Consider the following 25,296-nt stretch of genomic DNA (forward strand, 5'->3'; position numbering starts at 1 on the left):
TTTTGCATAGTCCAAGTTTTTTTCATCTTTCTGAAATTCATCTTCTTTTTCTGGTTTTGCTTGAAAGTTGTCCTGTACTCTCTAAAATAGATATATATATATATATATATATATATGTATATATACTATTCAATCACTACTAAAGCAAAACTCTGTATATTTATCTTTTTATCCCTGATTTCTTCTTCTGGGCTGTAATAATATTTATTTCTCAAATATTTTCTGTATGATAGCAATAAATTTGTAATGAACAATTATGTTTCAGTTATTAACTTGCATAGTCTTGCCCAGCTATAGTTGTCATTAATTCATGACGACTTGTTTGTTTTAAAAATTAATTTCCAAGTTTATTTGCCATGCTTATTATTGCTGCTTTTCAACATTTTTAACCTTTGTTCATTTTTAACCTTTTAACATTTGTACCCTTTTTTTCTAATTTCTGCTGAACAGGGTCGTCTTGTTGAGACAATTGACCTTATTAAACCTCTAAGTGGTGGTCTGGGCTTCAGTGTTGTGGGACTCAAGAGTGAAAACAGGGGAGAACTAGGAATATTTGTACAAGAGATCCAGGAGGGAAGTGTGGCACATAGGTAATATTACTACTGAATATTTTACTGCACCAAATGTGTATGTGACACTTCAGTTGAGTTACTGCTGTTATTTTTGTGGTACAAGGACACGTTTACAAGTTTCTCTCTTCATATTCTGAGCATCATCGCAGATGTAAAATTACTTGCCACAATTTATGTGATGTTGGAACAGGCATCATATGAACTGTTCCTAATTTATAGAAATTACTAATTACATTTCCCTGGGATTTTTAAATAGAGAAAAAGAGGAAGCTACTGTTCTGTGTCATGCCTTTTGAAGTTGAAATACGCATTTTGCCATCATTGAATGCACTGAAGAACAATTTGATGCAAAAAAGTATCTGGCAGTGTTATTTGTTAGGTAGAGTCACATTGAGCACGTGTGAAACCCAGATTTGACAACAAGCAAGTCTTGACCTAAAGTCAGGGATATTCACAGAGATACTCAGCTGATATTACAGAAGCTCAGCAATGATAATAGCTTGCTGAAATTATGCTTTAGACTTAAACTCAGATTCCCCAGCTAATGTTGAAAGGAGTGCTGAGGGAGCACGCAAACTCAAAGGTAAATGGCAGCAGCACTGGTTCACTGCAGACTAGTAAGGTGTGTCACTGGTCCAAGCTGCTTTGTGGTGTACTCTGTATGTTGTGTGGAGAGGCTGAGTCATGTTGGTGCTGTTTTTCACTGTGCTTTAGGGAAATATTTTTGGATTATTTGTGATCGGAATACTCACTGTAAGTCTAATAAGAACATGGGCAAGAGAGACAAGAACATGGTATACAGACTTAATTGTAGTTAATCAGGTACAAAATGTGGCTTGCTTTATATCTCTACAATATTTCTTAATCTCCCCAATTTCCATTTTCTCTTTTTGTTTGCTTTTGTTTTGGTTTAGGTGAGGGTTTTTGGTGTTTTTTTTTTGTTTTCTTTATGTTTTGTTTTGGGTTTTTTTGGGGTTTTTGTTTGGGTTTTTTTTTCTGTTTATTTTTTTCTTGTGAGTTGAAGCTAAATAGTTTTTTTCTACCTCGGTGCTCTACCTGGATTTCTTGAGTGTGGGTGCTCACAAAGGCTGTTGTAATAGAGATTCTTGTTTTCCTGGCTGGCCTTTGTTATCAAAGCACTGCCACTTTGGGATGCAGAGAAGTGATAGAAGAAAGAGAGTGTAATTCAACTGTGTAAGCTTCATACACTTTCTTTGGAGTATATCTGAGGAAGACTCAGTATGTAATTTTACAGTGATGCTTTCTGTGTCAGAAAGCGAAGAGGTTTTTTTAATTTGTTCAGGGCTTTTGTTTGGTTTCTTTCTTTGTCCTTCTTTTTTTTCCCCCCTCCTTGTTTTTCAGCAAAACAAAATTTGTTTCTGTAACATACTGCTGAAAGTGTGTTCCACTCCATGGTTTGATGAATATTCAGAATGGGTGCACTGAACAAAGTGGGGCACTTGGCCTGTAAAGCAAGAGGCTCAAAGTCAAGGATAAACATAAGTTCCCAGGCTGTGGTTGGGAGCAACTGAGATTAATATGCTTAGTCTCGCATGGGGGTTCAGGGAGAAGAAAGCTGGCTAGGGAGTAGTCACCAGGGGAAAGTAGCGGTGGGATTAGCTTCAAAGGGAGCCATCACCAGGGTGCCATATCAGCTCCTTTCAGCAAGACTGCAGGGGGGATTTAAAAATGTGGGGAGAATAGAGACCAAGTTATTAAAAATCCTGCAAAGCTGTCAAAATATTGCAATTTCTGTGGCAATGCTTCCTTGATTTTTCTTATTTATTTTGTCGTCTGTTTACACCGATGTGACAGAGATGGAAAGCTGAAGGAAGCAGATCAAATCCTTGCTATTAATGGACAAGCCCTTGATCAGACAATTACACATCAACAGGCTATCAGCATTTTGCAGAAAGCAAAAGATAATGTCCAGCTCGTTGTGGCTAGAGGCACTTTTCCTCAGCTCATCAGTCCTGCAGTTTCCCGTTCTCCATCTGCTGCTAGCACAGTTTCAGCCCATTCCAACCCGGTGAGTATAGCCCAAACATCTGTGTATTCAGTTCTGAATCTGCATGTACTTACTGCATATAAACTTTTGAGTAATTTTTTGTAACTTGTATTTACATTCCTTCACAGTTCTTGAGGTTTTTCTTCTATTTATCTTTATTATACCTTTTCCCTTCAAAGACTAGAAAATATTCTGGCTTTCTGGGGGAAAAAAGTCTTCATCTTGGATGTATTCCTTGCTCCCATCTGCCAAATTATCTGTATCCACCACTGCAAATACAGCATGTTTACCTTACTTGATGAAGCTTTATTTTGAGGTTGCACTAAATAGGATATTTTTTTTCTTTGAATTCTGCTTGAGCAAACAATTTTTTGAGGCTTTGTAATCTGATCTGCACCACCAGCTGGGATGGGTGCTTTTGTGTTTGTTTTTCTGTTTTCTGTAAGCATGGGAGCTCCAATGAAATTACAAGGTGCATTTAAGGGCTCCCCAAAAAGCAGCTCTGCTACAATTCCTTTATTATGAAAGCCATTGCACATCTAGGTGTAGACAACACAGTTCAGAAACATGGTGATATCAGGGTGATGTTAACCATACTTTCTCTTCCTTTTACCTTGCTCATGTAATGGATTATCCTAGGATGAAATAGCCTATATTCAATTTCTGTAGGTTTAACTGTTCAGTCTTCTGTGGCCCTTCTTTAAGGGAGTCAATTACCAGAGGTATAGAAAGCAATCAGTCTGGAAAAAGGAACTGTTTTTTTAATTGTTAGTATAAAACCTTTAGTGAAGGAATGTCAGAAATATTCTTTGTATCTGTGTGCAGGAGGGCGGCTGACTCACCTAACTTTTCCTGCCAGCACATGGGGGAAGCCTGCTCTTTTCCAGTGTTGCTGTGACAAAATTGTTCTCCATGTGATTGCCTCTGTATTCGCTGAAGAGCTTCCCTTGCATGAAAAGACGTTCCTTACAAACATTCCATAGCTGCTTCTGTTTAGCATGCCTTTCCCAATTTTCATGTTCTCTTTGCTTTCAAATGCAACATATTAGGAGTCATTCTTTTTCCTTCAGGCTTTGCTTTATTATACTGGCTTTATGTTAAGACTGGATTTACAAACAGGTACCACATAGCTTTGAGTTTGCAATACCTTGACTATTCAAAAGAAAAGCTTATTTTAAGATTATACCTAGTGAAGCACCAGCTGTAGTTGTAAATTTTAGATGAGTTTACTGTGGGAGTTCTTGTTCAGGAGAAAGAATAGCATGAGCTTCCAGCTGTCCCTTCAAGGAGTGCCCCGTGTGGCTGAGCTAGGATTGTCTTTCTTTCTGAGCAGTTTTGTTCCTTTCCGAACACAGTCTGCCATCAGAATGACTTCATTATCAGGCTGTTGCCATCAGACAGCCCAGAAGAATTCATTGCATGGGGCATTACTTTTACTACCTGCCTCACAATATTTGGTTCTGCTTTCAGCCTTAGAAAGCAGATTTTGCTTTCTCCTGTGCTTTGTTTTAATGGCTGATATGAGCATGCCTGAAGACAAACCTGAAGATTTTAGTTTCCAGTCCTGTGTGGTTTTCTAGAAGCAGTATTTACTGACTGCAAAGAGGCATGAATGTGGGCAGCCCTAGGCTGCTGTCTGTATTCATTCAACAAGGTCTCAGAAGGTCTGACCCATTATTCAGCTGTGGTTTGTATCAGAGAAGTTCCACCTGTTACAGAATTAGTAATTTACTGATTAAATATTATGTAATATCACACCTAATAGTAATTGTTAAAATTGTTATTAACAACTTGTTCTGAGTTGCTTGAAGTTGTTGGGACAACTGAAGCAACAGTCTTGTAAAAAATTGTAAATCTTCCTCCAGCTTTCCATTATTAAAAACATACTCAAGAAATAAGAGAAAATAACCTGCAAATTCCTATGTGCATATTAATAGTTTGACTCGTTAATCTTAAGGGCCTTTTTACAGCTGAACAATTCTATGATGGTATGTTTTTAATAATTTGCAAACTTGTGTTTATTCCTTTTAGGTTCACTGGCAGCATGTGGAGACCATAGAGTTGGTCAATGATGGTTCAGGTCTGGGATTTGGGATAGTGGGAGGAAAGTCAACTGGTGTGATTGTTAAAACCATCCTCCCAGGAGGGGTGGCTGATCAGGTAAATTCAACCTACCTCTCTGTTACTGTTCAGTAAGGTGTGAAGTTACTCTTTACTTTTATGATCAGACCATATAGTGGTAGCTTTTATCCAAATAAATGTAAAAAAAGAAACAGTAATTACTGAAATTTATCCTCTGTAAAGATGTCTTTAGTACAGGAGTCTCTGCATTTGAATGTTAAAGATGAATAAGGTTCTAAATTACATTTTCAAATCTAGTAACATTATATATGTTGTGTGCATTTAGAGTCTTAATTCTTTCACGAGTGTACTGGTTGTAATCAGGGGTCGTGGGAGTTCCAAAGATTGACTTGCTGTGCCCTAACAGCTAAGAGCATCTGCTTTTCTCTGCTGAGCTTGCTGAAGCTTGGAGCAGGTATGTAGCTTCATGCCTCTGCTTCAAGACACAGGCTCTGCTCTTGCCTCAATGCTCATGTGAATTGAATTTGGTTATCACAGCTCATTTCAAGCTTGTTTATTGGACAGGTACATAGGGCTGCATTAATGATGGTCAAGGACTGAGTAGGCACAGAGACTGGTCAGTTTTCCAGCAATAGCAGTAGTGGCCTGATAACAGGGCCTGGAGATGCATGGACAGCATTTGCTGCTGCCATCTTTCCCCTGAACAGGTGTAGCAGCGTGTTGCTACAGTGATGATCTGTCCAGAGAGGCCACAGTGAAACAGACGACACAAGTCTGTTTGTCGTTTACCATGGGAGTCCATTTTATTTTCCCCCACACCCCGTACTGGGGGAGGGGGAAGCAGTTGGAGGCCCAGGAGCCTGAGCACAGCCCAGAGAGCAGAGAGAGAGGGACCCAGGGGCCGGGGTTTTATCAGGTGTCCCATGGGAGGAGTCTAAATATCAGATTACAGCCTCAGAACAGGAAAGCTCCACAAACGGTAGATAGGTTCCTTTTACAAACCTGTCTCTGTAACACTCATCATATGGCCTAAATTCATACGAAGCTTTTTTATTAATTAAAGGTTAATCAGTGGGAGACTAAACCAGTGTAAAGCAATTTAGATAGCTGGATCACAGGAAGAGAGAAATTAATTTTATTTTGAAGTCATGGTTAATCCTGTTACTACTACTAGTAGTTTTTTAGTATCAGTGCAAACCTGAATATGTGTTTGTATGCTGTTATTTGGCCATGATTGAAAATGAAACCCAAAGTTCTGCAATCTACGTGCAATTGTTAAATACCAGTAGGAGTAACTGTAGCGAAACACATTTTTTTCTCTGTGCTTGGGTGATGTCTTGAAAAAGGACCTCCTGGATAATATCTCTGGGAAAATTCCTAATAAAATTTGTGTGCCATTAGGCAACCTTCTTCTTCTCCATGTTTTCAGGATACTGACTTGGCATCCAAAAAAAGTCAGCTGATTCATATGTCTTAGAAGTGACTAAAGCTATGTGCTGTTTTTCTAATTGTATGGTACTTGGGAGAAATGGCATTTTTTCGTCATTATTTTTCCATCAGCATGGAAGATTGTGTAGTGGAGATCACATCTTGAAAATTGGTGATACAGACCTAGCTGGAATGAGCAGTGAGCAGGTGGCACAAGTTCTAAGGCAGTGTGGAAATAGAGTGAAACTGGTAATTGCAAGAGGTCCTGTTGAGGAACCACTTCTACCAGCAGTTCCTCCAGGTACACCAGTGCCCACCTCTACACCAGAGAAACTGGTAAGCAACAGTGAACATATGTAACCCATTGCAAACTTCCTTTCTTTTTAACTGCTGTTTGAATGTCTTTTGTGTTTATGTTCTCGAAAGCTAGGATTTTCTTTCCCAGTAGTGCAATTCTGGGAGAATTTAAATGTAATGAGTCCACAGTGCAAGGAACTGTATTCTTGAAGATTTTTAGGATTAAGGTTTAGGACTTCCATCAATATAATCTAATTAACAACTTGTTCTGAGTTGCTTGTAGGGTATGTTATTACACTGGGACAACTGAAGCAACAGTCTTTTCTTCAGGACTGAGCTAGTTGAGTCTTTAGCATTTCTCTGTTTGCCTGCCCTTTTTCTGTATAATTTCATCTGTTCATCAGAACTTTTCTCCTTCTCCCTGTGCCAAGCAGCACACAGATGCTAATACTTTCCTACATCACCTGTCACTGCTCATTTGGTAGATGTTTTCTAAAAAAAGTAAGCCAGCTGCTACCCTTACTCCCCTGCTGATGATTGTACTTTGTATCTTTACTCCTCTACAACTGTCAGCCGCTTAAAAATGCTGTAAATATTATCATGACTTGTCAGCTCAAAATCTCTACAAAATAGGTAATTTGCATGTTTGTAAAAAAGTCTGGTTTCATGGGATTCAGAAACAGGACTGTTTTGCCATATATGGCTGTGACCAGATACATTTAAATGTGAATATATAAGTAAATTAATGAGAGAAGAAAAGGTTTGTTGTTTTTGAGCCTACCCTTAGACAGAATTTTTTGTTTCACTTTCTCCTGTTGTTTTTCTAGACATTTTCTTCAGTTACAATGTAGATTTGAGTCAAGTCACTCAAGAGTGACTTGCAAGAGAATGTCATTCAAAATGACTTGCAATTTTTGCATGGATGTTATATAACAATTTAGATGTGTTACCATCATTTTCTCTGTCCATTGTAGTGATATCTGTGAACAATTAAATTTAATTTTAATTTTTAAAATTTAATTTTTAATTTAAAATTTAATTTTAATTTTAAAAATTAACATATATTCATCCCCTGTTTTGTGGCTATAAGACAAAGAAAGTTGATTTTAACGTGGAGATTTCTGAGCATCGAAGACAAGAGACAGTATGGTACTTTTGTGTCTTTCAGCACTCAGAGATGTAAAACCTTTCTGCATTTTAGATAAAGAGATTAAAATTTAACACTAGTATTACTTGTCTGAAATGCATCTCTCAAAATAAAAGCTGAATTTGATAATTAATCTGTGTATTATTTCTGCAGTATTTGCCTTTTTGAGGTTATATAATGTAATGTTAGAAGTTGTATCTGCAGCTGCAGAATATATGCAATTTCTAGTACTGACAAAATAGCTGAAAGAACCAAAGGGGCACAATTTGAGGTTTTTGCCACCTTCCCAATTTCCATACTTTTCAAAACTGCTTCCTGCTACTTCTTTGCTGGCAGGAGGCAGGCTATTTCTAAACTGCTCCTGCCTACACAAAGTCACATTCTTGGAAGGAGCACCCCTGTTAGCAGTCATGCAAAACTCATTGATTTGGGTTGGGAGTGAACATGATGATTCAAACAGCTTGATTTTTAGTTTTTTCCTGGCTTTGCAAAATGGGCACTTCTTGTCATTTTACCTGCAGATGTCTCTCTTGTGTAAATTCAGGAAGCTATAAGAATTGGATCTTTTTTAGTGGCCTTACCTGTGGCCAAAATAATCCTGTATTTTCAATGAGAAGGATGATTAATACATTAGAAATTTATTTTTCTTGTCTTCCATTTGGTTTCTGGTGGAGTTGCTTGGATAAAGTGCTCAAGTCAGATTCTCTTGAGAAGTAGCGTAATAGCTCTCCTGAAATCTTTTTTGGTGCATACTTACCTAGTCAAACTGGCTTTAGTTAAAATCTGTCTGTTGCCATATTGGCACTTAAAAAAAAAAAAATTTAGCTGCTATTTGGCATGCAGAAAGGGCAGAATAAAAACTTTTAATACAAACCCCCATTGTTAAAATAGGATTTTAATACATATTCCATTTTCATTAACAACAAGTAATTAAATAGCCCCAAAATCCATTGTTATTGAAATTCAGAGAGTTATAGCAGGTACTAATGAAGATTGTAATTATTTAGCTAGCTGGAAATATAATTGCTATATGCTAAAATGAAATTTTAAAGCCTTTCAAAAGCAAGAAATATTATTGTCTGACTAGTAATAGCTTTTAGCAGATTTTAAATTTGCAAGTTTTAAAAAGACACCTATAGTTAATGAACAGAAATTTAGACAAATAGAATAGAAAATACAATTTGGGGTTTTTTTTCTTCTTTTTAATAACACAGCAATCTAAAGCTAGTTTTGAGGAGGTCCCAGAAAGTCAGCAAGCTACATATTCATATAAATATATATGTAACTTACTGTACAAGAAATTAATTGTTTAATTTGTACAAATTTTACCAATCATTTGATTCATTAAATAATGATTTGCTAGGTTAAAGGTAATAACCCAGAGCAGTGGGGTGAAGGAGGATGTGACCTGCCCTGCATTGCTTTACCCTGAGAAATGTTACCTACCTTTTGCTTGTCTGATGAACAGCAAGTAAGAAGAGAAGCAAATTTCATACTTCCTTTTTTGTGTTTTTTTCTAATTTTATGTCTTACTGACATTAAAGAATGTGGTGAATCTTTAAAGAAAAAGAGCTTCCTTTCTAATCTCCATTTTCTTTTTAGGACAATGCTTCTGTTGATAGCTGTGAAGAGGGGGAGAAATTCAATGTTGAACTCACTAAAAACAACCAGGGTTTAGGAATAACTATTGCTGGTTACATTGGAGACAAGACATCAGGTAATTGTTGATTCTTGCACTTTATTGTGCAGTCTGTTGCATACTATGGTACATGTGCATCAAAGACTTAATTTTCATATAACTTATCTTAAAAAAACCCTTAACCATCTAAAATCTATTTGAAATTTGAAAAGGAAAAAGAATGGTTTTCATTTTGTAAAAAGGATGTTCAGAATAAAATCAATTGATATTAAAAAATCCCACCTCAGTATTTTTAAATTGGTTTTATCTTCACTTTTGGCTAGACTTGTACTTACGTGTTTTTGAAAAACAATGGTAAAATCGTTTGAGCCCTTTCTCTTAGAAGTAGCTTCCTTACAAGCAACACAGTAGCATTCTGACTAGTTTTAAGAGATTGTTATTAATTTTTAAACAATGTGCATAATGCTTCTAGCACATCACAAATTCTTTACTGACTTCTGGATGTAATAAATGTTTCTTCACCTGTGTGGGCTATGGCAGACAATAAATAAGTTGATTTAAGTAAATAAATTGCTTGTTTTTTTAAATAAATAAGCTGCTTATTTTTACTTTGTAATTTCTACTACATTTTTTACAAAAATAATCCGGAGCTCTTAGGCTTCCTTAGGGGAAATTTGGCAAATTCAGTAATGCTAGGAAGGGATGTCTTTTGAGTGTGTCATAAAGCTTCTCAAAGAGCTGTTGCTTTGACTTGTATCCACTTGTATATTGTTGGAATAATGTATGGATAGGTACATTCTATATTTTTGGCAGTTTCTAGCTATAATTTTTTGGATCAGAGAAAACTGGACTTACACAGGACCAGACAGTCAGCGTTCATGCAAGTCCACTCTTTAGCGGCTTCCAGCTGAATTTCAAAAGACAAATGAAGATGTAGAACATGCGTAGATCTGAGGGCATATTTTGACTGATTTAGTATTTGGGTGTCATTGGTCTTCAGTTTGAAGTTAATGTGCTGCATGTAGCTATGTTAGAAATATTTGTGTCTCAGGAGCTAGTTAGGAAACTCAATTTTGTGGCATGACAGTTATGGAACAACTTTGCTGTCAGAGAATCAGCAATAAAACTACTGGACAACAAATAACATTTCTGAATTTTTTGTAAATGACAAATAGCTTGTCATGTTATCTTACAGCTCTTACAGGATATAAGAATGCTTAGAAGTTAGGAGGATCAGCCATGTAATTATGCACAAAGCCTGGGCAAACAGCTTCTTCAAACCCACCCCCAAAAAATACCAAAACCGGACAGAGAAAGAGAGACTTTTCAATTAGGTGACTTGAATATATATGTAATCTTGTTTTTTCTAAGCTGAGTCATTAACCCTCCTTCCCTATAACTTTTGTCTTATTGAGGGCCAGTAAAAAGTTAGCTTGAGGCCTGAAAAGGGTATGGCAGCTTTTAAAATACATTTTGTAGTGGATTATGTTCACATGAAACATAATCATTTAACAGAGTGAGAACATTTGTTGAGAGAAAGTAGATGCTGTTATGATTTCTGATATCATTGTTACAGGCCTAAGACCGTCAGAGTGATTTCATGCCAGTTTGTATTTTATTTAATGTAAACTGTGCAAAATGTGAATGTAGGAACTCCTTATATTTGTATTTTATTGAGCTGTTGAAGTTGTTTCAAAGCAAGTGTTTTTCTTGAAATGTTTTCTTTTAGTAAAATGTCCCTTCTCTAGGTGTTTTCTATGTATTACTTTCCTTCTGATTCAAAAGTAGTAACTACCTAATAACTAAAATATTTCTATTTTGATGGGTGTTTTTTTTGTTTAATTTTGTTGTTCTGTTGCAGTTTTTAAAACTTTGTGACCTTTTTATCAAGTACTGATAACAACAATTAAAAACTGATTCAAATGTAAAGTTGTATTCCTGTTCATTTTTCGTTTTCCCAATATGGCAATCCAAGCATACATTTTCTTGCGCTGTTATTAGGTACCTAGAAAATTCAGAAATTACCAGATTAGTATACTCAAGCTGAATTTTCTGTCCAAATCTGGCAAAAGTCAGAAATACGTTTTTTTTCTATGTTGGTTTCAACATTTAGGTTAAAGGAAGTTAGAATATTTCTTGTTTTGCGTCAGAAATTGTGTATTTGGCATTGAAGGGTTTTGAGTGAAATCTGATTCAATGCAAACAGACAATCTGACTCATTGTTTAAGATGATAATAATATATCTGTTTTTCTCAAATCATTGCTTTCTTTATATGATTCTTTTATTATCTTAGGGATTGTTTTTTTCTTTTTTTTCCCCGTTTTTTGATTGATGCCTTTAGTTGCATTATTTAAATTGTTTCTTAATAAATTAACTTAATTTTCCCTGTTTTTTTTTCATCCCAGAACCTTCTGGTATCTTTGTGAAAAGCATTACAAAAGGCAGTGCTGTTGAACATGATGGCAGAATCCACGTGGGAGATCAAATTATAGTTGTAAGTAAACACAGGATGAACTGAGGTCGCTTCTCTACAAGACTCTGCTTCTTTATGTTGTAAAGAAAATTTCATACTCATGAAATACTAAGGATCAGTGTTGCAGTTCTGAGTCCTTTCCTGACAGAGAATCTCATCATGTGTTTTCTGATTGTGCTACCTGCATGTAGCATGTAGTTCTTCAAAAAATCTTGTATGTGAGAATATACCATTATACATCCTTCATATCAGTAGGAGGTAAGTGTGAAAATTCAAAGTTTGATTCAAATTGGGCAACTGTTCTCAAAATGATTTTTAAAAGTTGTGTCCAAAGGTTTTAGATGTTCAGAGAAAGAACATATTTTCATTCATAAACTGTTGGTTTTGTGGTGGAAATCAGGTCCTGAATGCAAGGAGTGCATTTTTGTGTCTCTCATATATCTGTCCTTGCATTTAAGTGAAAACAGCTCTAAGAACAGGTCTCTCTCCAGAAGTGCCTGCATGTTTGTTTGTGGAAGTACATATCTTTTTTGTAATGATTTACATGCTGAGTACAAACGGCTAAAATGGATTATTCCAAAGTTTGTTTTCTTCTTCTACTGCAGATGCAGAAGGAGAAAATTATTTGAGTGATCTTAGACACTGAAGAATAAAAAACGTTTTTTAAATACGGTTTAAGTGTGGAGAAAAAATAGTCCCACCTGATTTTTAGTTACTTTAGATTTAGAAGAATTTCAGAGAAGGACAACAAATGACTAAGAGTCCAGGGGATTCATTCTTAATTTAGGAGGACTTAAAATAATGAATCAGGTGTTTTGTGTAGATAGGTAGAAACAAGTACAGGAGTCAAAGAATATAGTATTGTAAGTATTTGAGAAATTTAAGGCACTGTGGGGTAGATGTAGAAATAATAGAATACAATGGAGTTTGCAGGGAGAAGAAGGATTAAATGGTGGGTGGTAGGTGGGGATAATGGGATAGAATTGAGAAATGCCAAAGTTTTGAATTCCAGAAAAAAGCCTGAGTTAATGAGATATTAAAATAATTTCAAATAGCGGAGGCTAAAATTTTATTATTTGAACTCTTAAAATGATGAACCAGTGATAATATCTGGTTGTTTGCAACAGTGTTTTGTTTGGAAATTGGAATTCACAGTGTTCATTGGTAGACTTCTCTGTATCTAAGTTTACTTGACCTCAGAATGACTGCACTCTGTAGGTCTTTCTGCCCCAGTGGATCAGTGTCTCTCTCCTTACTCTTGTTTCTCCAGAACTCATAGCCATGGCTGTGTTGGTTTATTCACCCAGTATTGTTCCTCAGAGGTAGGGATGGATGAAGTGGTTGAGCAACAGGCTGTGCAATATGCCCTGCACAGTACATGTTATATCCTCTCCCACCTTGCAGAGCAGATCTGCCTGGCTGCACCATGGTGGGCTCTCCTCCCCTCTTTGCTGTGGTGCTGGTTGTCACCTAGCTCTGGGGTACTCCAGTGGGTGTGCTTAGCATATCCAATTACATAAAATTGTACAGGTTTTGTTCTTGCCCCTCCACTTGCTTTTTTGCTTAGGCTAACAAATGCTGAGAGCTCACTGCATTGTTTTGCTCTGAACTTTTTTTCTGTGGGTGAACTGAAAAGCTGCTTGATCCTGCAGGTGGATGGAACAAATCTTCAGGGTTTTACTAACCAGCAAGCAGTTGATGTTTTGCGGCACACGGGACAAACGGTTCGCCTCACTTTGATCAGAAGAGGTCTTAAGCAGGAAAATCGTATTCTACCCCAGGAGGACTTCAGTGTTCCTGTTGAGCAGGATTTACTATTCCAAACAAGGGATAGTACCACAGCCAAAGGTAATTAAAACGGGCTTTGCTGCTAACTTGAAACATTTTTCTTTTCAATTGCAAATTGTAAATAAAATGGGCCAGATTCATTCTGGGTAGCTGTTACAGATGGTAATGGGTAGCTGCTGTGCATGAGGGTAGAGTTTTGTCTACAATGGTTTGATTAATCTTTTAGACACAGTGATACTATTTGCTACATTTTCAAAGTGAGTGTTGAAAGTTCTTTCCTGCTTTGCACTTCTGGCTGAATTGCTTCAAACCTTTGATCCTGCAAATCTTTGAATGGTAAGAAGGCAGCAAATGTTTTATTCATACTCAAGAGTAAAAGCTGCATTCAAAAGCAATCAGAGAAAGGTCCTCCTTGATGAGCATAATCAATCTCATCCCCTTTTACTCTTGCTTGTTACAAGGTACAGGAATGAGAGGAGTAGCCTGTATTTAGGGGCTGATAGGGTATTGACGATGCATGTGTAAAATGTTCAGATGCCAAGGACCAGTAGTAATTTTCCTGCTGATGACATGAGATTAGTGCAGCTTTATCTTACATACTCTCATATTTAAGTATATGTGCCACATCTTGAAAGTCAGTGTGTTTGAATGAAAGGTATCTGCACAGGGTCTTGAAGCACAAAACAACAGCAGTGAAAGTATGTCACAAGTAGTCAATAGAGGCCTAATTCTCATCTCACACAAGATTTTCAGAGAGCCAGTAGCATGTTACCTGTATGTCATCCTCCCACTCCCACCTTTAATGAGAGGGATAGGCCAAGTGTTCAGAATGCTGTTTCTCCAGCCAGCAGGTGTTCAACCCATCTGACAGGTTGCAACAGCCATAACAGAACTTGGTGGTAGGAGAGGTTTTCTACGTAAAAGTGTGCAGGTATGCAGGTGTCCAAGGCTGAAGCATTTTTGTTTTCAGTGTCAGTTTTCTGAATTGCACAAAGGAAAAAAAAATTAATACAAGAATGCTAAAGAATGTTAATATTAAGATGTGTTTTTATTCAGTTGTAGAAATGCAGGTACTGATAATGTGCTGGGTTTTTTGTCAGATTCTTTCATTGAATTCACTGGACAAGGCAATGCATTAACAGAAGACAATTTCTTTGAAATATGATGTTTCTTCTGGGCCACACATGCCAGATTCCATTTGCCAAATATGGGTACTCTGAAGTCCAGTGAAGGAGAGAGTTGGTGCCCCACAGCATACCTGTGGGCTTGATAAGTATTGTGACATATAAAATACCTAAATAGCTGAAAAGATTTCTTCTTTTTTTCAGATAACAGTGAAACAGAACAGGGATCCCCATCACTGCCATGCAGTGCCAGTGTGGTAAATATTGGAGATGACATGAAACAACTGGAAACAGGTTCTCAAGGTTTAATATTTTATTTTGTGAAAATGCCCTTCTGTGTGCTTACACAAAGATCAGGTGTTTTGTGTGTCTTTCCATCTTCTGCAAGCTCTGTAGCTGAGGTAGAACTAGAAAGTCAAAGTAGTCATACATTTAGTCATGCAGTCTTAATCGTAAGTTTTGTAGGAACAAGACTACTGTATGTGTCTGAAAATAATTATATGCTGAAGATATCACATGAAGCAGTCTGCTTTGGCTACTTGCTCAACCCTCTCCTAGTCTAGTTTTGCATATCTACTCTTCTTAGTCTAGTCTAGGAAAAAAAGAAAAAAGTTTCCTTCCCGTTTCCTTCCCATTTCCTCTTGTCTTTCCAGTTGTCTGCAGCTGCCCAGCTACAGTTCCAGGACTCCTACATCTTCTGATGAATTTCCTTTACCAAATTCTTGAACTTACATTTAGTTTAGTATTCTCTGGTAATGTCTGAAATTCAGTCAGTTCTGGTTTACTGATATTCTCCAAATTTTCTCATACTCTTTGTCAAAATTCCTATTTTCTACTGTGGTTTTTTTTCCAGCTTGATCTCCTAGAGCACTGTTTGGCATTTTCAGAAGTCCTGTGTGATGATATGCTTTTCAGATTTAGACATGATATGTCAACTTGATGTGTAACATTTTTGTGCTTCTGGAGTAAAAGGAACTGAAAAGTTCTGCAATATGTATCTTTTCATAACTCATGCTTTCTGATTTTCTTGGATAGCTGAAGGAATTTCTTTTTAACTTCCTCCCTTCAGATACTGCTGTGTCTTGGGTTTGGGGAAGGTATTGTCCTCTTTGAATGACATGCAACATCTGACTTTATACTTAGTAATGTCTCTGGGCAATGACTAGACTTAAAACACCGTCTGAGGCTCCTAGTAATTTTCTATTCTTACTAAAATCAGTGGGATTTGAGAACTTTGTAATGAAAATTCTTGTCCTTGCCTGTGATGAGCATTCAGATCTGGAGAGTTTATTTTGATACTTACTGTAGACACAGCCCAGACCATGGACCTTGACTATGTAGGTTCCTGTTAAACTTGCTGTGTTTGCTGGCTGTTGTATCTAAATACTGCTTTTTATTGGTTTCTGCCATAGAGCCTAGACAATGTGAATGAGGGGGAAATGAGCAGGAATAAAGCATTTCTCTGTTTTTCAAACCTGCAAATAAACTTTCAGTCAAATTAACATTTGCCACAATTTGCCACCTAGCCTGTCACTGTATCAGTTCTCCCACTTCCTTCCTTTCCAAATTTGTTACTGTTCTTTAGCTATTAAAATATTTTTTTTAAAAAAAAGCTAAGAACTTGGACTTCTTACATTCTGTTACTGACCTTTAGGGCTTACAGTTTCAGAAAAATCTTTCACAGTTGTGCTCATGGTTTAAAAAAAAAAAAAAAAGTGTAAGATCTCCAGATTATGTTTTTTGGACATTCTGTGTAAAATACAGGGCCTGTCCAAAAGGATCAGTGTGCATTTTTAAGTATTCTAGCCATCCCCATGAATCAATCTGAGCAGCCCACATGTATTCTGATTTAACATAGGGCTTGAACACAACCTTTTCATATCCTTTGTGCCTATTATCTTGAAAAATTGCAAAAAATAGACTCAGCTCTGAGGCTAGTGTATTTTTTCCCAGCTGTTTGACTGAACTTCATGTATTTCAAAATACACGGTTAGTTTTTCATGTTTATAATCGTTATACTGCTTTGTGAGTTTTTGCTTTGGTAACCCTAGGCTTGGTGAGACTAAACATGCCAGGTCTTTAGTCGTATTTAGGAGAGTTCTGACATCATGGGAATGATTGTGTCATTATGCATGTTCCATATACTTTATCAGTTTTAGGAGTTGACTCGGTTTTTTAATTCTCTGTCACAATAATCTTAAATATAAATTTTAGATTTCCAGCTAACTAGTACAGAAGAAGCGGCTGCAAAGATAAAATGGCAGAGGATTATGGGTTCCAATTATGAGATAGTGGTAGGTAAATTTTGTTAAATATGCATCTCTTTCATCTGTGCATCTATTATGTTGACAACATATGGATGGAATTATGTTTGTATTGCATTTGTTCCTTCATGTATGAAAATTACACATATGCTCCTTAGTATGTTAAGATTATTTTAATTATAGACTTTGAATGCAGATATGTATTTTTCTGTATTTTATCAAAACCATAGCAGACTTGTTAGATTACTGTGCTCATGACTATTGTTTCACCGATTTTCTAGCTTCAGGATAGGAGGATAAATGTGTTTAGAGAAAAAAAAAATTTAGTATGAACTTCAAAGCTCACTTCATTAGCTGGAACTTGAAGCTTCATTCTCATTCTGCATACTGAATAAATGATTTCACATAATGATGTAAATAATGCATAGAACATATACTGTAGATACAGAAGAAAAGTAGTATTTCAGTTTAGGAGATTGTATGTCACAGATGTAGTGTCTGCAGAAGTATGTATTATTAGATACGTTGTTGTCATAAGCAGTTCCCACTTGTGTATTGCAAGTGGTGTGTGACCAACAAGTCAGTTTTTACCTGACTCCCCATTTTACATGACAGTATTTCTGGTTTCTCACTTCTGGAATTTTGACCTAATTGCACGTAAATTGAAGTGGAGAGTGATGGATCCTGCTGTAAATATGACAGTGTAACCATTTCTACATCTTATTTTAGGTGGCTGTGGTTAACAAATTTAGTGAAAGCAGTGGGTTAGGGATAAGCCTTGAAGCTACAGTGGGTCATCATTTCATCAGATCTATCTTACCTGAAGGGCCAGTTGGACGAAGTGGCAAGCTGTTCAGTGGAGATGAACTGCTGGAAGTAAGATGAAGTACTGCTTTATCTTAGTCTGCATTCAGTAAGGTTTTTGAGCAGTAAAGCCTTTCTCAAAGGCTATGACCGTGGAAATGATGTATGTTTAACAGATGCCAGGTTGTGGTTGAGTAGTCGCTTCATATGTACTTACGTATATTTATGTGAGTACATGTGCTTACATACATTTCTTAACTGGTAGCTGATTTTTCGATAGTCCAAGGTTTCTCGCATGGTCTAAGCTCAGCTGGCCATTAAGCACCATGCAACCACTTGCTTACCCACCCCACTCACCCCCGGTCTGCTGGGATGAGGAGGAGAATCTAAAGTAAAGCCTTGTAGGTTGAGATAATGGCAGTTTAATAACTGAAACAAAGTAAAGTATAATAATAATAATAATAATCATAGTAAAAAGCAGAAAAACCTTCAAGTGATGCACAGTACAAGTGTTCACCACCTGCTGACCAATGCCAGACCCTGTCCCCAAGTTCTGATCAGTGCACTTTCCAATTAACTCCCCAGTTATATACTGGGAATGTGATGCTCTAGGGTGTGGAATATCCACAATTTGGGTCACTTATCCCAGCTGTGTTCCTTCATATCTTTTTTTTCCTTTTTTGTACCTCCTCACTGGCAGAGCATGAGACATAAGAAAGTCCATGATTCAACTTAGCAGCAACCAAAACATTGGTGGGTTATCTAATCCAAAACTGAATCCAAAACACAACATTGCACAACTGCTGAGAATAAATTAACTATTCCAGCTGAAATCAAGACAGTCACCAAAAAAGAATATGTAACAAAAGTGTTAAGATTTAATAGGACTATCCCAACTCAGTGAAGGGACTAAACATCTAATTACTTTTCTAAATTATTCTTTTAGAATTAAGATGTGAATTTCGTTTATATTAATGCAAGAAACAGGAAGCTACGGTGTATATGGTGTTTGTAGGGTGGTGTCACGCATTTTAAAAGACCATACATTTAGTTCAATACATACCTTGATGCTGAGCACTGGATTGAGTAGAAAATAAGGGTTGAAAGTGTCTATTAGCATGGGGATTTTTGTTGCTTTTATTTTACTTTTTTTAACTTCTTTTAAATGAAGTGTTTAGTGAGTTCGGGTTTGCTTGGGTTTTTTTTTTACTCATTTTTCTTACTGTGCTTAGAAATATACTGTCGTATATATAGTATATAGTTCTAACTAGTGTGTATTCTTTATTTCTTGAGGTAAATGAGATCTCTCTGCTTGGAGAAAACCACAAGGATGTGGTCAATATCTTGAAAGAGCTGCCTATTAAGGTGACAATGGTGTGCTGTCGTCCAGTAGCTCCACCTGTTACTCAGCCAGAAATACTAGAGAGTCTAAGCCTATCTGAGGTTCAGCTCACAGAAAAGGTATTTTGTCTTTAAGCAATCACTGAAAATGACAGTTTCCTTGAGAAAAAAAAAAATTAAGTTCTTCTACATGATTATAAATATATTTTAATTTTTTTTTAATTGGAGCCAGACAAGCAGGAAACAGCAAATAATGTTTATCGGCTATTTTTAAGCCCCCAGAAGATATGTATCCTGGCTGATCATAGGCATAAATATTCTAGGATGTGGGGGCTGTCTCTCTAAGTACTGTACTTCTTGTTCTGTAGGTGAGATCTAGGAGTATAGCAAGTTGAACTGTGGGTTCTTTAGAATCTGAATGTATTTAATGTAGTTTTGAACTTTGCTACCTAGATTTGCACATAACTCTGTTTGCATTCCTTGACTGACACTTCTGTCACTTGTTAGTGCACAGCTCTGGGCAGCCTGGTGAACTAAACATGTAGGAATGGCCTAGGGTGTAGTATACAAAGCAATAGTATTTGTATGAAAAGAGAAACAGTTAACTCTGAGTTCTGAGCAAGGCACCAAATTCAGATCATAGTTTCTAACTTCTCTGTGAAACCAAGTGAAGAACAGTCTGTGTATGTACATATTTGTTTGTTTTTTTACTTTTATTGAGTATTCTGGCTACTGTCAGTATGATTACATTTAATGAAGGCATATTTTAGACATACCATTTAATAAAATATATTGCCCATGTATTTGAATGCATATACTAATAAAGTTTTTTTGAAGATTTTCATTTGACAGAATTCCATTTTGTAAATATTTTTCTAGTGAGTAGTTTAATATACTTGCAGCTTGGCTATGAAGGATATTTAAATTTTGTGCTAGGTTTATCAGTATTCATTAAATCTTCTGAGTGCACTTCTTCTGTGTTTAGAGATATCACTTAGGTTTCATCTTGTTTTCATACGCAGAGTTTTGTCTCTAAAGATTCTCAAGGGCCCACATTTTATTGGTGAACATTTATTGTTTTTCTCAGGGTCACATAGAACTTGGATTCATTGGCTCCTCAGACACAGAGGGAACAACTTTGGAAACAGCTGATGAGGGTCAGAGTGTGGAAGAGGTGCAAAGCTCATCTCTGGCAATGTGGGAAACAGAAGTACAGCACATTGAGCTGGAGAAAGGGAGTATGGGGCTTGGATTTAGCATATTGGACTATCAGGTAATTTCTGCACTTCTTTGGATGGAGTACAAAATACTGCATATTGTTTGGATCTTGTAGTATGTTCTATGCATTTTAAGGATAAACATTAATTGAAACCAAGCAGTAGAGCAGAACTAATCACAACTCGTAGTCATTCCAGTAATTATATTACATATTCCTCTCATTGTATTAAGACAACAGTTTCTAATGATGATGGTAATACTGGTTCAGAAAAGCAGATAATCCATTATATGCTAGGGTTTTCAGAAAGCTGTCTTCTAGTGACCCAAGGACAATGAATTATGTAGCCAGCATATTTAGGCATTTAGCCATGTATTTTGCACCTGCAGTGAGGTGTTTAGGGCAAGATCCAATAAAGGACTTAAATGCTTAAAGCAGGATTTAGTAAAATCCAGAGCTGTAATTCTGAAATCCCTTGCTTAGCTGCTGTCTGTCAGGGACATGCTTAAACATCCCCATTCATTTTATGTTTGACTTCAGAATTCCTGGATGTCTAAAATATGTATCTTGGTGTGTCCCAATCAACAGCTCAGTGTCTGTGTCTTGTCTTCACTTGGTAAGGATGCCAGAACAAATATTCCTCCTGTTCCCAGTTTTCTAGTGGATAATTTTTAATTGAATGTCAAGTAATTTCTCCCTGAGGTCAGTGCAGGCTTTTGCTGAGCTGTTTTGTGGTGCTGTGGAGGTCAGGTTTCTTTCCAGGTTTCTGCTGGATCTTGTCCATAGAAATGCATTTACATCTGGAGATCACTTCCAGGTGGAAATTACAGCCCCAGGGCACTCCTTACAATTAAGCTATGGCTTAGATTTTGCATTTGCACACTGATAAGGTGAAGAGCAGTGTAGTGTAATAATGTGAAGGATAAAGGCATAGTGTCTTTTATGAATGCTGAGCACGGACTGCTTTTTAAAGTGCTGCTCATGATGCTCTGCAGTGAGACATCACAGATGAACCTGAATGTTTGAGTCCATGTCAGCACTCAGAAGATATTTTCGCTTTAGCCTCTTCTGAGGATTAATACAAGTGGTGGGTGCATATATGGCTAGTGACTGAATTTTGTTTATGGATAATAGTCCTAAAGGCTTGTGGGAAGTGCATTAAGTTGGTTAATGTATTTTTCAAATATGAATTAGTCTTCTAGCTTTAGTCATCTTTCTAATACTTAGCTTTTTTTTGATGTTGTAATATTTGGGTACTGTCATATGTTCTCTCCTTTGATATGCAGTAAAAAATTTCACTTAGTCACCAAAGTTTTGCTTTCTTGTAAGACTGTGAACAGTAAATTTACAGGGAGATTTACATTTTTATTTTTCTGTTTCCATCAAATTCTCAATTCATTTTCAGTGAACAGTGAACTAAACTTGAGGAGAATTATGTTCATACTAATACATTCCTTACGTTTTATACAATAGCAGGCCTGTAGAAAGGTCTACATTATTTCTAACCCTAAGGAAGATGGTCACATAGACTAGAGAGGCTTGTTTCTTTTTTTGTTTTTTTTCCAAAAAATGTGGCATACATAGTGCCATCTGAAGTGACAGTGTAAGTATTTACTGTTAAAATAGTGAGGAAGATGCCAATGCTCAGCAGCGCTGCTAGTAATATTTTGACTTGGGAAGTGTTTTATTGCTCCATGGCATTCTTTTTACTGTCATCAAGTGTTAAAGGTCGTCTTGGTGTCCTTCCTTCTTTCCTTCACTCCCTCTTTCCCTCTCTCCCTCCCTCCATCAACACTTCTCTCTCACACCAGCTTTCAGTGGTCTCCCTATTCCTGTGGCTTTTTCATGTTGCCTTGATGATGTCTGTCCTTTCAAGTGTACATCTTGACATGAAAACTTGTTACAGCTGCATGCTGGTTTGTAGGTGTTTACTTTTCTCTACTTTTGCTTTCAGTAAAGCTGGTACATAGTTACATTTTTTGGGTTTTTTTTTCTGTTCATGCTCTCAAATGAACTGCATGTTGGAAGTATTAACATGATGTTCCTTGTGAATGTATTTCTGTAAGAATCACACAAATATTTTGCCTGTGTGATAATTGTTGTAGCAGAATTATATATTCCTGTTATTAGTATTTGATGCTAGTTTTTTTTATAAAAATCACTAAATTGGAGGACAGTCACTTAAAAGCAGTTTTCTTTCTTAAAAGCAAACATCACTTTGTTTTGTGTTGTGGATTAGTCCTATCAAAATAGGACTAATATGTTCCTCTCTCATGTAAGTATTTCATTAGGCATGCACAAGACCTTGCCTCTTGAAAATTGCTTTCTCAGTTGAGCAAGGTCATGAAGTATAAGACAGTTAATGAAAATAAGTAACTCGTTCCAATAGAGTGCATGTGCTACATTTGCCTCAGTCTGCATTGCCCACCTGTGTTCTCAGACCTCTGAGCGTAAGGGAGGATGGAATTTGCAACACTGTTGTTACAGTAGGAAGTCTATGAATTTCTGGTGTGCTTGGACAACACTGTGCACATATAGTAGTATTTTATACTGGAGATACATGATGGAACATCACCTAGAAAAGAGTAAAAATTTTCACATCTAAGAATTAAAAATAAGTGGATGTCTAAATGTATGGACAGTACAGACAGGATGGTTTGCTCCTACTGAAGGCTCATCTAGAGGAGAGCAGCACTTCTTAATAACACAACTCTAGCTAATAAAAGCTCATGAATAAAAATTCTCCTCTCAAGATACAAAAGAGTAAAAAAAGTTAAATATTTTGTTTCCCTTTATTTAATTAGGATCCTGTTGATCCAGCAAACACTGTAATTGTGATTCGCTCGTTGGTTCCTGGGGGTGTGGCTGAGCAAGATGGCAGACTTCTTCCAGGAGATCGGCTTATGTTTGTCAATGATATCAACCTGGAAAATGGCAGCCTGGAGGAAGCGGTGCAAGCACTGAAAGGAGCCCCAACAGGAGCAGTTAAAATAGGAGTTGCCAAACCATTGCCTGTAAGAATATAATTGAAGCTAGTATATGCTGATCCTGAGTTCTCCATAATTTTGTGTGTTTTGGGGTACAGCTGGGTGGCCCAACTATTGCCTTACATGTAGGAGTGGCTGAGGTAGTATATTGCTGGTGTAGTGATTGCAGGACCTAGCACACCTGTCTTGCAGATAAAACAGCAAAGCACCTTGCAACCAGCGGAGCCTTTCAGGGCTGAAAGTTGCCAGGCATAATATTGTACACTGTACACTTTACATGGTTCTCTGAATGTGTGAGATGGTGACATAAAGTTGTTTTTGATTTGTGTGGAATTTACCAATTCCTTTGGTTTGCAAGGTATAGTATCGTTATGGCTGTTATTCTCCTCGGGGAGGTTGTTTGATTTATTCTGGGTGGCGTGTGGGAGAAACAAGAAAACTTTCAAGACGTTCAATAACGAATTTTTACTTGCAAGCTTAAAGAATTAAGGTAGAATAATACTTGGCAAATTTTAAAATGTAGGCATTTTGATTCAATATGCAACCATAAAAAAGCAAAAAAATAACACTTCAGAAAATATATATGGGAAAAGACAGAGAGGATAAGGGTAAAAAGGTATGTAGTCACCACCCATGGATACAGTGACAAGACTAGATGGTTGCAATTTCAGTGCCCCTTCGAAGTGCTGGTCACAGTCTTGATTCACTGGGGATGGGGAAAACCCATGAAACACCAACTTTAATGAGTTAATACACGCTCAGGCTAGATGAGAATGCCCAAGTATCTCCCCTGTGGTGGAGAGTTTTACACTGTCTCATGTAACACCATAGATCACGTGGCATTTCTCTCTTTGATGGTTTATGACACCTAAGATGTTAGAACTTCTTCTCAGGTTAGCATAGTTGAGCCAATTATAGTCCATGAGAAGGCATGAATACCTTCAGGCTTCGTGTGAGTGTCCTGGTAGGTCTCTAGAGGGGAGTTTTCACACCTGAGCCACTTGTGTAAGGACATGGTCATGATAAAAAGCAGTATTGCACCTTGCAGGATTTGCTTTTTACCAGCCTCTTCCCTTATCTGGCTCAAAACCCAACTTGTAGCCTTGGGTGGTGGGTGTGCATCCCCTCTGCAGCTGGGTGATTACTTTGTGCCTGGTCAGCAAAGCACCTGCTGTTTCAGCAAATGCTTGATGCATTGACCATAAACATTCCAGTCCCTCACAAGTATCTATGCAATCTTTGTATTTAAACAGCACACTTTGCTTATGTTATATTGTGTAGTCTTCAGTTTGTATACATCCAACTGGTTATTTCAGGTTTGGTTTTATAAGGTAGTCTGGAAGAATTTGAAAAAGGAGGTTAAAGGTGACCTGTGGCCACTGAGATGATGTAGCAGTAAGAATCCTGGTGAACATCCTAGTGAGCATTCCTGATGGGTTAAGTTCAAATCAGTAGAATGGCATTAGTTCATACATACATACAAGGAAGATCCATTTCTCTATATTAATAAGCCCAAGCACAGTTTTAGGAGTTAATTTTTGCTTTTCATGAGTTGATTTGTAACCCTTGTGGATGTAGATACCAAATTTTCTTTCTTAGTGTATCTTTGTGGAGAGAGTGGGAGGGAATAGCTGTTGTTTAAATTCCCAGAAACTTTGCTTTTCATAGTAAGAGAGTACGTTTTAACTTGCTCTGCTAAATTATTTTTTTTTATTGGAGACTCCATATTAATTGCAATCAAAATTTCATACTCTAGAAGATGCCACTCTAAAAGAGAAAATGCAGGGGGTTTTGTTTCCCTGAAGTTGTAAACATATGGCATTTGCACTTCAATATTTCATGTGTTATGTTTGCCAATTAAATGTTGCAAATAATCCCTACTTCTTTTGCAGTACTGGACAAATGCACCTACTATCAAATTATGTTGGAAAAAGCTATTGGTTTATAGGCAAAATTTTGTCCTCTAGACGCTGACAGATACAATTGTAAAACATAGAGTAGATTAAGTCTTCCTGCCTGCAAGCGAGATTGCTGTGTGGCTAGCAAGCTTATAAAGACCTCTGCTGTTAGGCTCTTTCTCTGTTGGCAGCTGTGATGCCCGTTTTAGTATATCTTTATTAAAGAT

At 37.0% G+C, this 25,296-nt stretch overlaps 1 protein-coding gene across 15 annotated transcripts in view; it reads left to right on the top strand.

The window, feature by feature from the left end:
• MPDZ (multiple PDZ domain crumbs cell polarity complex component) overlaps nucleotides 1–25,296 on the top strand; it is a 93,689-nt gene that overhangs the window by 18,406 nt on the left and 49,987 nt on the right. For 11 of the 15 annotated variants that reach the window (XM_041485530.1, XM_041485532.1, XM_041485535.1 and 8 more), the window contains 13 exons: nucleotides 451–590; nucleotides 2,388–2,601; nucleotides 4,612–4,740; nucleotides 6,223–6,426; nucleotides 9,137–9,251; nucleotides 11,580–11,668; nucleotides 13,300–13,495; nucleotides 14,764–14,862; nucleotides 16,774–16,853; nucleotides 17,553–17,699; nucleotides 18,921–19,088; nucleotides 20,056–20,241; nucleotides 22,989–23,198. In XM_041485530.1, coding sequence (XP_041341464.1) covers nucleotides 451–590; nucleotides 2,388–2,601; nucleotides 4,612–4,740; nucleotides 6,223–6,426; nucleotides 9,137–9,251; nucleotides 11,580–11,668; nucleotides 13,300–13,495; nucleotides 14,764–14,862; nucleotides 16,774–16,853; nucleotides 17,553–17,699; nucleotides 18,921–19,088; nucleotides 20,056–20,241; nucleotides 22,989–23,198 — 1,977 coding nt within the window. The remainder of the gene's footprint in view (nucleotides 1–450; nucleotides 591–2,387; nucleotides 2,602–4,611; nucleotides 4,741–6,222; nucleotides 6,427–9,136; nucleotides 9,252–11,579; nucleotides 11,669–13,299; nucleotides 13,496–14,763; nucleotides 14,863–16,773; nucleotides 16,854–17,552; nucleotides 17,700–18,920; nucleotides 19,089–20,055; nucleotides 20,242–22,988; nucleotides 23,199–25,296) is intronic. The other 4 variants (XM_041485533.1, XM_041485545.1, XM_041485541.1 and 1 more) reach the window with 3 other exon arrangements.

Source organism: Pyrgilauda ruficollis, unplaced genomic scaffold (genome assembly GCF_017590135.1).
Source record: "Pyrgilauda ruficollis isolate IOZ18807 unplaced genomic scaffold, ASM1759013v1 scaffold71, whole genome shotgun sequence".
NCBI classification, from domain to species: Eukaryota; Metazoa; Chordata; class Aves; order Passeriformes; family Passeridae; genus Pyrgilauda; species Pyrgilauda ruficollis.